Source organism: Poecile atricapillus, chromosome Z, assembly GCF_030490865.1.
Source record: "Poecile atricapillus isolate bPoeAtr1 chromosome Z, bPoeAtr1.hap1, whole genome shotgun sequence".
Lineage (NCBI taxonomy): Eukaryota > Metazoa > Chordata > Aves > Passeriformes > Paridae > Poecile > Poecile atricapillus.
In genome coordinates, this window is record NC_081289.1 from 30,105,377 (window position 1) to 30,120,256 (window position 14,880).

Here is a 14,880-nt window from a genome sequence, read left to right on the forward strand (position 1 = left end):
GCATGTGAACTATGAAAGGTGACATGTGCTCTAAAGGCAGCTTGAGAAGGTAATTCTAAAAAGTTGGATTGGTAGACTTGTGAAACAAAGTGAGCACCTTTGGATTGTGAAGTGTGAGACCCACAAGGTGTTGCAGAAGGAGAAGCAGATATTATGTGCTTGACCTGATCTCATGTTGGTTTCGCTGTTCTCTAGGTCAGCACTGTTGGTTACCTTTACAGACAGAATACTGGGTGACACAAAGGATGATCCAATGTCTATTGTAATGTTTTGTGTACAAATTTTTAATGTTTTTTAAATGTAGCTGAATTCAGGCACTGAACAGGATTTAACTTTGGTGTTTTGTGACAATTTTAAGGCTGCAGTATTTCTTCATGTGCTTCTCTAGGCAGATTTACTATAATTAGGTTTTTGGCATTCTGACTTAAATGCATGTTTCTAGAAGAGTACAAGGATTAAACTGAAGTCTCCTGTTTCAGTCATTGCATTTGTAAATAAATTTTTGCCTCTGCCTTTTTACAGCATGCTTAAATGGACAGGGTAAAACATTTTTTTCAAGGTTGGAAGGATTCCTTCTCTTGTCCTGCAGTTGCACTTCAGCTGCTTTGATGCATCTGTATAATTTTCTATTAATTACATTTAAGGAATGAAGTGGCTGATGTTAATAAAGTTACTTTTGGAGCTGCAGGAGACCTACTTGGAAAATTTTATAATCCTTATTATGTCCACTACCTGAAACTAGTTATTATTAGTTTATATCTGTGAGATTACTGAGAGCTCATAGTCTGACTGGATAGAAACTGTAAAAGGAGAAAGAGGTAGGGATGCAATCACATTCCTCTTTTAGATATATTTTTTGAATGCTGACCACCAATTTTGTATTTCCTAGTACATACTATTTTTTTTTAAATTACAAATGCACCATATTATTATTTTTATTTTATTCACATGATTTTTTCCCCTGATCACTGTTCCCAGTGTTCATTTTCAAGTTCTTTGTTAGTTTAACCTGGGATTTAAATCTGTCTCTACTAAAGTCATGAAAAATTTTGAAGTGAAGCTGCTCTTGGTGCCATCGTAACCCTATCCTTCAAGAGGCCTTGAATTATTGCCAAACTATGAACTCTCATAAAGATCAAATGAGCGCAATGACCAGGGAAAAAAAAGTACAACAAGAAAAGCCTGAACAGTTGAGTCATATAATTATTTCCTAACAGTATAAATCATTTATCTGAAAAGGCGCTGTTACCTACAGCCATAGCTTCCCTTAGGTAATACCAGTTCTTGGTGAAGAAATTGTTATTCCACATTTTGTTTTAGACATTGCATTTTTCAATCATTTTCTGAGTAGGGCTATGATAATATCTAACTGTCAGGGTGCTTTCTTGCCCTTTGCCTTTTATTATATCATATGTGATTTATGTCTGATGCTTGACTTTCAGAGACATCATATGTCCAGTGTAAGAAAGATGTGGAAATATGTCTTTGCCCATGCAATTGCTTTCTGCTGGGATTAAAAAAAAAATAAATCTCTGGTAAATAAATCACTGCTGAAACTGGATATTATCTTCTTATTCATGTTCAAAACTAGAAACAGGCTGCTTGATTGGATTACTGTCCTAGCAAAACTTCTAATTCCCTTTTTCCCCTCCCTCAACATTTGCTAATCAGTAGAATTTGCTGTATGTATCACTGTTATGGGACCTATTGTCATTATTTTGCTCAAATGTAGAGCAGTAATTCATCCTCATTCACAGCCTGGGATCCTGCCATCCATATGTAGAAGGCGTATTTTTAGTTTTCTTAGATGTAATATAAACATTTTGTAAAACCATCCCTGAAGAGAACGTAATTGTAGTGGTTAATGTAATTGTTGCTGTCATGAGATACAATTAAAAAAGAAAATGAGACATCCCCTGAATTACAACCTGGCAAATCAGGTGCGGCGAAAGCAGTAATCCAGTTTTCATTAAATACAAGTTTGGTGAATCAGGTTCTTCTGTAAACTGAACAAGAACAGTATTATCAAAAATTTAAAGAAATAAGAAGTGTTATCTTTTAACATGCAAGTAATCCTTCTGGTCTGTTGCAGTTTTGGTTTATGCAGAATGCGCTATTTAATTTCTTGAATTCAAAACCCTGCTAGCTAGAGTTATTGAGCCTGGTTCTTTTACTGTGTCATCTGAGAAATATCTCTCTTACCTACTTAATTTTTGCATTTCAGGAATCTTATTCAAAGAAGAGAGGTTATGCATTGGAAGCAATACCCTCTGTACCTCTGGATGCAGTTCCTTCAGAAAATAACAGCAGTCTTTGTGATTCGATAGACATAGCAGTCACCAAAAAGCCTTGTTCTCTAGAGATAGCAAGAGTTCCTTCCTCAAGACCAGGTAAATCAAATAATCCTTTACACAGTCATTGGTGTAAGTGTTAATCTATAGAATATATAGGTTTCTATTTTTAAGCATGCAGTACTCTATTTATCACAGTATGATTTTAGTTAGGTATATCCATTAGCTACCATAAGTGATTCACATCAGAATAAAGATTAATAGCAAAATGTTGTAGAAATTAAAACAAAGCAGATGTTTATATACTTTCCTAGATAAATACAAGGTTGTGAAAAGCTGGGTTTTCAGTTTCTTGTAGACAAGCCTTTTGCAGTAATCCTTTAACCAACCTGTTTCTTTTTTTTCAAAGTACTGCTTAGCAACAACATTATGGAACTACTTCAAAATTTAAAGTAATCTGCATTTTCATTTTATGTGAAAGAATATCTGATCCATTTTTAAAAATTAAATAGTGAATGAGGATTAAGAGAAATACTAAATGACAGTTTGACAGGCTGCTGTTTGTGTTATATATAGGTTTGAACAACAGCGAGTTAAAATAGTTAAAAACTGATAGAATTATGCTAAATCGGATATTATCTGTAAGGATGATATTATCTGTAAGAATTCTGTTTATGTTCTCCAAAATGATATGATCTCTTCCATTACCCTTGTTTGAACTCTTCATTAGTCACCACCTGGTACAGGAATTTCAGAATATAGTCATTTTGCTCTAAGTAATTGGACTGAGTCTGCTTTGACAAATGACAGTTCTCAGCAGCAGAGACCTATTTGAAACAGGCAATTGACTTTCTGACCTGTGAGATCTTGATTAGAAGTCATGATTTGGGTTATATGCGAGGATGACAGATGGCTGTTGACTAACATCGTGTTACTGATCTGGTTTGTGTAAAGGGAAGAACCTTCTTGATTTCACAGCTGAACTAATACTGAAAGAGTGCCAGAGCTATATCAGGCATAGTATATGAGGGCCAGATAGCAAGATACAGCTTTAGAGTTTGCAAGGTAAGGTGGAGTGGATTGTAATTCCAAACTTTCTATTAAATTTGGGCTGAGGAAGACTTGGTGGAACCTGCATTATAAGCAGCAGTCTAAAAGGTGGTTATAAAGATTTATGTCATAGTTGCACAGAATGGGCTAGAATCTGACTTGAACTTCAGTATGACTCTGATGATTTTGGCTCTGATAATCTAAAAAAGTTAGTCTGTGCAGGACAATATTGTGGGCTGTTTTTCAGTAGAGGAAGAAAATAACAAATCGTCTTTGCTTTTCACACTTCTACTCACACAATTACCATAAACATATGTATTGCAGTGGAAAGACTACCATACATATATCCAGTAAATTGTAAGGGGGAGTTAATTACATGCCTTCTTAGTAATGGGTCTCAACAACATAGCTTCCCATTGTAATCAGTATTTTTTTTAAAAGATGGAGTTTTCACTAGTTAAAATACCAGGCTTTGTAATTGTGCTGTCCACTAAACGCAAGCATTTTTCTGAGGCATAATAAGTCCATTAAGATCAGTGTGAAACACAGATCCTATAGAGGACATTTCTATGTCTTAATCTGGAAGTATGTTTTGTGTAAAGTTTAAAATAGTGTAGATCAGAGGCCTAGAGTATAACCACAGAAGGTGTAGGACATTGATGAGGTCATGCATGATATTTAGAAGATCTAACAAGATCAGCAAGTTGACAATACAAATGTACTGTAATTACTTCTCTCTTAGTTTTCCATATACCACTATGATATTTTCCCCTTGGCATTTTATTGGGAAGAACATTTGCCTGTATAGAAAAATGTGGTTTCATTTTAAGCTATAAATGTAGAATTCATTTAACTGGCCTGGCTTGAAACCCATATCTAGAATCCTGTTGGCTCTTAACTTATACTACAAATGGACCAAATGAAATAAATCATGTTACTCTCAGTTATAAGGTATTTAACTCTAGGCATAATTGTATGTGAAGTCACCCTGCCACTTTAGATCATATAGATTTATTGCTTGAATAAGTTACATATGATTATAAATAATTTATTTAAAAGAAATATCTAATTTTGCGTGCTTTTTTTCCTGAATTTCCCTCAGTTTTTGTGTCACTGAGACATGCCTTTGGGAATACTGTTTCAAATTTCTTTATTATGTGATATGTAGGGCTCTGGGGAGAAAAAACAGACTGCTCTGTAGTTCTGAAATTTATTGTTGAACTGGTAAAGAATCACAGAGGATAAGATCTCATGCAAAAAATTATAAGGGCTTTTTCAGGGAGAAAAACTGAATAGAAAGCAAATAAAAGTAGTCATAAAGTTGGTTACCTCTACTTCTGAAAGCCTGTGTTGTGTGAGTTTTATTTCTGTTTGCAAGAAATTAGGTTTATATAGGAAAAGGAATAGTTGCATTTATTGGTTTATGCTCACAGGTTCAGCAGTTGCTTCTAATTATGACAGACTTCAGAGTAAAAAAGATTGCTTGTGTGTCTCAGTCCACGTTAAACTGTTCTTTGTTCCTGTGATAGGTTGATAGGGCAAGTTTGGCAGAGTGTATAAGCATCTCTCAGCACTTCTACCTTTAAACTAATAGTTAAGACATGATAGAAATAATGTGAAATATTACAGCCTTTGAGACCATTTTATTCCATTAAGTAAAATATAAATTTGGGGGTAAAATTTCATTGATCCATCTCATAAAATGAATATAAAAGAATGGATTCATTAATCAGTCTGACTGATTATTCTGTTGGATATTGTCCTGTTGAATATTGTACTGTCCTATTCCAGGACAATATATTTATTCCTTAAACTTCAATATCTACCTAAAGTAGATATTTCTGCTACTCATTTTAATTTTTACACTTCTATTTAAAAAAGAATTCACGTGACATATTTAATTTTGAGAAGTAGTCATGAAATTTTATGAGTTCATAAGCCATGCATTGGTATTGTCCTTTTGCTTTTAGGGATGTAATGAAATATTGTGAATTAAAGCAACAAATCCTCTCAGAAATGTATAAGTGAAGTTCAAAAGACTTTTATTTAGTTAGTGAGGTTTTGGTCACTTATATGGAGTCCAGAATACTGATTTAGGTGATACCACCAGTCTGCTTTTGGGACTCTGATGTTAAAGACCCTTATAGACTTGTACTCTTAGCAGCTTAGACATTCTGTACCACAGTCCATCCTTGTACCTCATAGTGTCATTCATTTTATTTAGGAGAAAAATTGAATTAAATCTGAGCTGCTTTACAGAACAAATGCTGATTTATTTTTTTTTCAGTTGTAGTTACATACATGTCCCTACCTAGTAGGAAGATTATATCTCTTTGAGACTGCTTTTATCATTTCTACTGCAGAAATGATAAATGAAATTCTACCTTTGAATTCTACACCAGGTGGAAGTTTACGTGTTACATTTTCAATAATAGTGAGTGATGGCGAATAGTATTTTAACTATTTTTAGGTCTCCTTGAGTATCATCAGGAATTAGAGAGGACTTTTCAAGCTCTGTTTCTGTTTGTTACTCCCAAACAAACTTGTGGAAGAAAAAAGCAACCACCCTCCTTACGAAATTTGATTTATCTAGGCCGATTAACAAAGGTTTTAATAAAGCATCTCAATGACAAGAGACATTTTTCTATATAAACTCCATGAGAATCACCATTGGATAAGAGAATTCTAGTTCAAGAACCTATTGTGTTTCGTTATATTACTTCACTGTGGCTGCAGGTCAGGGACACCTTAGTGAACCATCTTCAACTATGAAAACAGGTGAGCTGTGGCAAAGCAGAACTCAGGGTTGGCTGCACAATCCAGCTGAGAAATAAGGCAAATAGTACGGGGCTTCACTTATGCCAACCTCTCAATTCACAAGTCAGCAATTCCCAAGCCAGTAATTTTGAAGACAGCTCTTGTACAACTATTCTACCCAGTTATATCAAAGATATGGATTCTATCAGGGAATAGAAATTGTCCTGAGATATGTGATGTGTTGCCAGTAGCCTATAGCAGGCAGGCAAGCACAAGACAAGGAGCTGAAACATAAAGAAAGTGATAGCAGCTATTCTGCTCCTTCTCCCAGATAAGTGTACTTTGAAGCAATCTTGCTGTTGTCAGTCAGGATGTTTTTGTTATCTAAAAAAATTACTTTGATTTGTGCTTAAATGTCAGTGACTCCTTAAGGAGGACCAGGCAGTTAATGAATCTGTAATTCTTCATACCTTCTACTTAAAGCCTTATAATCACAACAGGGAAATTAATAAAAAAATTGTTGACATTGAATTAATACAGTATGTCAAACTGTCCCCAAGCTGGCCAATTCTTTGCACTATTAGGGTTTTCCTTTTGCTTTCACAGCCTGGCATCCCTCTCCTGTCATTACAATGAAAACGAACCTGAAAAATTGTACTCAGTGTGTCAGATTGCCTCAGCTGTATAACACCGTGTCAGTAGTCTCACACAGATATCTAGGAGACTATTCCCCAGAAACCTGAATTGAAAAATAGCCTAGCTATGATAACATTTTTATCAGCATTAAAATATGTCTTTTACTTAGTTTCCAAAATCATCTAATACTTGGCTTGGTAAGTAAAGATGATCTATTTGTCAGATCATCAGTTTCTGTTTGACTTCAGTAATCCTGAATATTTGCCCACTTCAGTTTACCAGACTGAGACTAAGATCCCAAATACATATTTTCTAACTTGATGATTTTATACCTTCACTTTTATGTAGTTATTTTCTAGCTATAAGCAAAGCAGTGAAAAGTGGCCACAAGAAGGAACCATCACACTGCCAGATATAAAAAATTGTCTGGATGAATGGAAATTCAAGAATGTAGCTTTAGTCATCAATGCTTCATCACCTTGAAACTCTAATTGATCTGAAGGGTCACACACAAACCTTTCTGAAAGCCACTCAAACGAATTGCTTCAAGCAGAAGGACTGCTAATAGAGCTGTATTTCATATAAGTATGCTTTTTAAACCAGAGATAGCAGGATATAGTGCACTTAAACACATGACCCACCATCTAACTCCCCCAGATTAAATGCTTTCAAGAAATAGTATTTAATGATCAAGAAAAATCATCTTAGTTGTGTAGAGGGAAGTATATAATAAAGGAGGCAGTGTAACAGTTGGTCTAGAACCAGCTGAAAATACTTAATGAAATTTAGCCTAATTTCACACAAATGTTTCTGAAACAACTGACTGTCCATGAAGGCTTTTGATATTCTGGTGCATCTTCAAAAATATTACTACCTACCTGCCATCAGTGCTGAATTTTCTAAGCAGCAGGGATGTGATTTGAGAACCTTGGAATGCTTGTCAGGGCCATTAAAACTTACTAGTGCTTCAGGACGTGACTTGACATCACAGTGCTTGAACAACACTCAGGCACATGATGTGATTCTTGGGGCTGTCCTGTGCAGGGCCAGGAGATGGATTTTGATGATTTTGTGGATCTCTTCCAATTATTATTATCAGAATAGTCTGTGATTCTGTGATGATATATGAGTGCTAATCACATGTCCCTTATTGTTTGGTCTATTGCTCAAGGGGACATTATCTCCAAAGAGTTTAATTGGTCTGTAAATTGAGTGAGAAGTGAAGAGCCACTCAGAGGTTGTCATTACAGAACACAGGCATAGGTGTGTATCGTAACATAGGTGTGTATCGAGCATCCCTTTGGTGGAGTTGGTTCACTGACAAAAGAGGGTTGTGTTTCCATAACAACCTAATAGCGGAACAATTCTTAGGCAGCAAGCATTTTCTTCTCTAAGTAATTTTTTACCTTAGAGAAATGCTCCTGTTGTTAACTAAAGGTTCTGAGTTCTCAGGATGTTTTGCACAATATAATCCCCCTTCACATTTAGCACAGAAAGGGTATCATAGACCATAGAGAGAATGAGCAGGAGAGTCTCACAGTGCCCTGAGATGATGACAATACACCCCTTAAAGGGAGAAAAATTAGGTTCTAGCCTTTGTGTAGCTCCTTTCAAGATCTTCAAAATATCTGGGTTTTGTGCCTGTTACTCTTCATAGAAGTCTGTATTAGAATCACTAATCTGTGCTAGTGATTAAGAGGCTTCTTATTTCCAACTTCAGTGTATTCATGTCAAGACAGAGATATCCTAACATTCTGTCTTGGAATAAGTTGGAGATCTCCAACAAAGTTTCAGAAAAAAAATCTGGGTTATAATATTTATACCAACTGAAGTGGTTGAACTGGAGAACAGATATCTTTTTCCAATTAAATGTTATATTTAGTCCAAATGAAAACAGTTTGATTTTGCTGTTTATGTTCATTTTAGTAAAATTTACTTCAAAGTAAAAATTGAGAAATATCAAATTTTTTCAGCTGATTTTTTAGACAATAACTTAGTAATAGTGAAATTTAGTGTCAAGACCTAAATATTTTTCTTTCTCTCCTATTATTTTTTCTTCCTTTAACCTATGTTTGAGCCAAATGGAGATAATTTGGTACAGAATGGATCAATTTACTTGTTTAACAGGTTAATTTACAGTATTGTAAGTTCACATTCAGAGTTTCAAGATACATATCTTTGCCGGAACACTTTACCAGAAACCAAAGTACCCTTCTCCTGACTTTCAGTGATGACACATTTTGTATTTGTCATTCCAATTGCCACAGGACATAGTGCACACTTATCAGAAGCTATTTTGTCTAATACATTAATACATATTTACAGCTAATATTTTTAATTTCATGTGACATTTTAATGAAAATCAAGAGAGAAAGAGATGGAAGAGTGAAATATACAATAGCTCTTCTATCTTGTATTTTGCTGGGTTTTTTCTTCAGTACAGCTAGTACTTTTTTAAACACCCTTCAAAACCAGAAAATATTTGCAAAATTTATGCCTAGAGTATTTGCTGCTGTAGCTGTTTCTATTACAGAAATTGCAATTTTATAATTTCTTTTAATTTTTAAAGTATTTTCTGGAATTTTATAGTTTCTTTTATTTTCTCAAAGTACAAATCCCCAAAATATGAGAAGCCTGGGGGTTTTGTCTCATTACAATGTTATTTTCATACCTATTTTTTGTATGATAGTATTTAATTAGGATGCTTTCTACTGACATTTTAAAATACTGTATCTCCTACTGGAGCACAGTTCACCCGTGGTCCTCTGCTGGTCACTGTTATGGAGACAGGTGATGTATATCACCTGGTCTTGATGAGTAGGTCTTCAAGTGATCTGAGGCTCAGAGGCTGACATGTATTCCTAACATCCTTGATGTTAACAAATGTTTTGCCAATTATTTCAGTTTGGTTAGATTTTCACTGTATAACTTATCTTCCAAAAGAAGGTTTTTCATTAAAATTATGAATTAGTCAATTAAGGATCGATATGGGACTGGGAAAATTGTCTCTTGTATTATGAAATGAAAAATGAGGTACTATCTGGGAAATATTCTCACATATTTCCCTTTTGATTTTGTCTGAAATCAGGAGAAGATGCCTCTTAAATTATCTGCTACACTGTTGTAGTTGGAAGTGGCTGTAGATGTGTCGGTGAGGTGTGTAACCCTGATTTCTGCCCTGTTAATTACCTCCTTCCAACCACATTGTGACAGCATGTTAAAGCTGTGGCCCACTCTAGCTATATTTGGGTAGTGTTCAGGAGGTGAGTGGGACAGTCTGAAAGTTATTTCCACAGTGAAGTTTGTTCCTAGGTTGTCCAGGTATGGCAGGTTTCTCGTATTACCCAAGAAACAAGCTCTGGTGGTCTGTATTCACTTTATGGACAGAGATACTGTCCCATGTTCTTTCTTGACATGTCTGTAGCCTGCTGTCAGTAGATTTACCCACAGTCCACATATTCCCTCCCTAATGTTTAAAGAAGAAAACATATCTATGCTTTATTGTTTCAATTTCCTTTACAATGTGGGAATCAGGATTTTTTGTTAGCAGTTAGAAAGGGAGAGGAAAAAAAATTGACTTGTGCAAAATAAGCACCATTTTCATTAGGATTTTATTCTAATTATAAATGTATTAACAGAGCAAATTAAGAGATGAGGGAAAATAAATGATAAAAAGTTTCAGTAGGAGTTCATCCACTGGCTTTCCCTACTAAGCAGTCCTGGGCAGGATGAGATAAAACCAAAGGTTCCTCTAACACAGCTGTTCCCTTAGTTATTCTATTTTAAACAGGGAAATTTTGTATTTGGACAAACCTCTATTATCATAAAATTCTCAAATTAATAGCTAGAAAATTAAAATCCTCCAATTTTGTCATCACATGAGTGGTAGACTCTAACCCCAAGGAACTATTTTAAAAATGAATTCTTTGCTGTGTTGGAAATAAAAAAAGTTCTGTGGGGTTTTTTTTGTTGGGTTGTTTTTTTTTTTTTTTCTTTCACTTAACTTGACTTTTGACAAAATTAGAATTTTTCCTGTAGGGCTAAAATAAAACTTCAGTGTCACAAACTGAGAAGTAGACAGTGGAACAGACAGAAATATTCAGTGATTGCTGTTTCTAGAGTGCTTTCTTGGCTGACTCTTGCCCATTTAACTGGCAGCTTTCAGAATCCTGACAAAGGGCATTAAAGGAATGAGGTTTATGTAGGCTTTTTGACACTCCTTTTACCCATAACGGATTTGCAGGATAAAGATGGTTAAACTGTTACCTTTTTCCATTTGGGTAGTGCACTCTTCTCATGCACATGTATCTGGAACAATTCAATATTAAAAAAAAATTAATTTCCTCCACTGCAAACACAGGCCATTTGAATAAATTTTTTTAATCCAAACGTACTTGTAGTGTTTACCTCTATTCAACAAACTTAACATTTTATTTTAAGAACACAGGTTAAATAATAAGATCCAGTTTTTCTGAAGCATTTCTAATTTGCATAACTTATGTCCCTTCCATTTATTATTAATGGTGATCTATATCAGCGATTCCATTATTTCTGGTCTCAGGCTGAAAGCCTATAATGACCAAGGTGACCCCATTAGCTTCCTTTTAGTCTTCTTAAATCTTATCAATATATCTATTAGGAAATAGCACCATTTGTTGAGATGAATTCTTGTCATATCTTTTGGAGTTCTTGGATACAAATTAGATATGTTGATTAAAACTTTCTAGCTTTAGTAACTCTCATTTAACATTCATTTTGAATATTTTCGTGTAAATTTCTGTTTGACATTTAGGGAAAATATTTTCCATCTCTTGGTTTGTAATAATATTGCTCTTGCCACATTTCTAGGGTAATGTGTCATAATTTTGTTTGTTCCATTGTCCATTTCCCCCACATTTTTATGACCTTGATGCAGCAGAGGTCGTGTGGAGAAACAGCATTATAATCATAAAGGCTTCCTCAGAATGCATGTGCTGAATTGAGGTTGCACAAGTCGTGTCAATTCTTACATACTGCAGCTCTAATGTACTTTCCTTTAAAACCTTATCATCCCTCTAAAAGGTTTTTAGTATATAATTAGGATAATTGCTCCTCATCATATGCTCCCCTGGATAGCATCTCTGATAATATCCTGAAGAATGAAATGTTATTCTTAAAAATACACTGTCATATTTGAAGTTAAAGCACATGGGGATGGCTGATACCATGGGATCAGTTCATTATCAGAATATGTGCACGTCTCCACCCATCCACTATGTTCCAGTAAATATGTTTGCATTAAAGTAATTTTGTTTTTTGAAGGACTAGCTCCCATTTTCGCTACAAACCAAGAGAAAAACCTTCTGCCTGATATGTGTTAAAAATTTTTTGATGTTTCATTGGGTTTTATTATTATTCATTAAAATGCAGTTGAAAAAAATTAGCCCTCACAGGAGTTTTTGTCAATTTTTTGCAAATGAGTGCTCATCAAAGTGTGTGCATTCTGACCAACGCTCAGTTTCATCCATCCTGGTGTGATTACTGTCTAGAATGATCTCATTATACACTTGACTGCATGCTGTCAGACAAAAACCCTTTTTCAAATCAAAACAATGATTCAAAGGAACATAATTATTTTTGGCTGTTTTGCATTTTTAAGCCCACATGAAAATATTATTTAGCAGGATTTGAGTTTTTCTTTGTTAAATGACTATTGCAACCTCCTTTGTAGTACTTTTGAGTTAGGACTGGAATATATATAGACCACACAGAACATATTCCATTCTAGTAAGTAATGCTACACCTCCAAGTGCTGATGGGATTGTTTGATAATTGAGCAGATGTAAATGATAGTGCCTTTTGTAAGTGGCAGTAAGTTAATAGATAAATGGAAAATAATACTTCTGTAAAATTCACCAAATTGCTAATACTAGGAATAATAGTAAAACTTCATCTGACTATTGATTTGTTTACAGTTTATGTGCATCTGGTGCATTCTAGAGGAATATGTTTGGAACTGGTATAGCACTGCACAGAGATCTTAATAGGCATTTTGTAATATTATCTCCTGATGCACCTTTGAATTTTCTGCAAACCTTTTTGGTTTGACTCTTGCTCCATTTTAGAAGCTGGGAAGAACCAGTTGTCTTCGGCTCATAGTTTTTTTCCTGTTATATTCAAGACTGCATGTTGTGCTATTTTGCATTAAGATGAAATTGAGTCTCATAGTTTGAGAGATCCAGTGCTCAAGAGCTAGTGCTTTACCTATGTCTATAATGCAATGCAGTTCAAGCACTGTAAAAAAATCTAAAGTTGTTTTCTGAAACACTGAAATTCAATATAGATACATGTTGAATCAAACAAAGAACTCTGTCTTTTGTGGAAGATTAATTTCTCCACTCTATGATCTCTCAATTTCATATGATAAAGCTGCTCAGCTCTGAATGTTTAATTGATAGACACAGCAATATACATATCTTAGGGTGCTCTAGACATTGTCAGCACCACCAATGCTCTTGATGTCTCCTGCTCCTGCTTCTTGTGTAGTTTTGCCAGCTTTTTTAATATTTTTGTATTGAAGGTGGCAAGTTTAACACAGTTTATTAGGGAATGTTTTGTGACTTGCTGTAGATGGTGAGTAGACGTGTAGCACAGTTTTGTTATGTGGTTACCTTTGATTTAGCTATTAGGTTTGATGACGTGGGCAGTCCCTTGTATTTCTAAGTCCCATATAAGGGATGTGGAAGATCAAGTTGAGAACCCTAAGTGTCAGACTATAATATGAGTGACTGTATCTGTATCACAGAATATAAGAATTCTGTTCATTGCTGGGTACATCCTGTGTGCATCCCAGCTCCAAGCCAGACACCCCATGCAGTAACTCTTCTCTTTACTCACCACCAAACAAACTAAAAGTTTTTCTGGTTCTTCTGACTGGCAGCCTTTAGGAGAATTTATATTGGTGACTGACTGTGTCAAAATTGGAATATAATTTTATCATCTATCATACAATCAACTGAATAGCCACACCAATAATTTTATTTCAGCATTGGCCTGAATCAGATCTGAAATACTAGATTTTATTATTTTTTAAAAAATACTCCTATTTCTACTGTCTTTACTTTTCCAGTAAAAAACAACTTAAACATTGTAGTTTTGTAAAAATAATCAAGAGATTGTATTTAATACTTTAATACATTTAACTGTGTTGCACTGGGAACTCTTTTTAATGAGAATTATATGTATTATGCCTTTTTAATAAATTTCTCTATTAACTTTGGTACATTTGGAAAGCACATCTTGGCATAGCTTGCTAAACTTTGTTCAAGTCAAAATATTTGTGAAAATATTAAGCAATTTCTAAAATAAACCAATTTTGTACATAATGAACAGATTTATTTGCTTTATTCAGTGTAATAAATTACTAAAAAATAGAAAAACATTGATTTCTAGTGAAGGTCATCAGTGTTGCATTTAAAAAAAATTCCTCCTGTTCTATTTGAAGCTAAATAAAAACCACTCATTTGCTTCCATTTTCTCTACTTCTGTCTCCCTTTCTCATCTGCTAGTCCTGATGGCAACATATAGCTTGCTGCCAAAAAATTTTTATTCTCTTACTTTACAGAGACTTGATTTTTGTTCTTTTTATACCATTTTCTTTTTATTCCACTTCAAAGGAAAACTTGAAGTGTGCAAGAGATTTAGGATTTTGCTATTTATCCAAATAGGGTGGGAAAGGGTTTCTATTGCCAATCCACAAACATATAGATGCAGCAAATATTTAATAGTATCTAATTTCAGAATAATTTGCTGCTGCAACAGGATATCAAACTAGTCTTTACCTTTCTTTTTCCTGATATGCATTAAAATACCTCAGTTTTGGAAGAACCCATATGAAAGAATATTTCCATACCCAGCTGCTTTATTGTATCAGAAAACAGAAAGTCTTCAAAAAGACCATTTCAAATTTTGTGGCTCCAGAGCAGGATGTATTATTTCTGTAATACAGTGTATCGTTGTATGTATTGTCCTGGGTGATGACATTAAAACCAGCTGTTAGCAGGAATATTCTTTCCAGTCTAGCTCCAGATGCAGTTTACCTCATGATATTTTCTTTCAGAAATCATTCTCTCCATGATGGAAGACACATAATAAATAGTGCAGCACG

At 34.5% G+C, this 14,880-nt stretch overlaps 1 protein-coding gene across 3 annotated transcripts in view; it reads left to right on the plus strand.

The window, feature by feature from the left end:
* LOC131573653 (ankyrin repeat and sterile alpha motif domain-containing protein 1B-like) overlaps positions 1 to 14,880 on the plus strand; it is a 409,781-nt gene that overhangs the window by 114,085 nt on the left and 280,816 nt on the right. For all 3 annotated transcript variants that reach the window (XM_058827806.1, XM_058827807.1, XM_058827808.1), the window contains one exon: positions 2,225 to 2,390. In XM_058827806.1, coding sequence (XP_058683789.1) covers positions 2,225 to 2,390 — 166 coding nt within the window. The remainder of the gene's footprint in view (positions 1 to 2,224; positions 2,391 to 14,880) is intronic.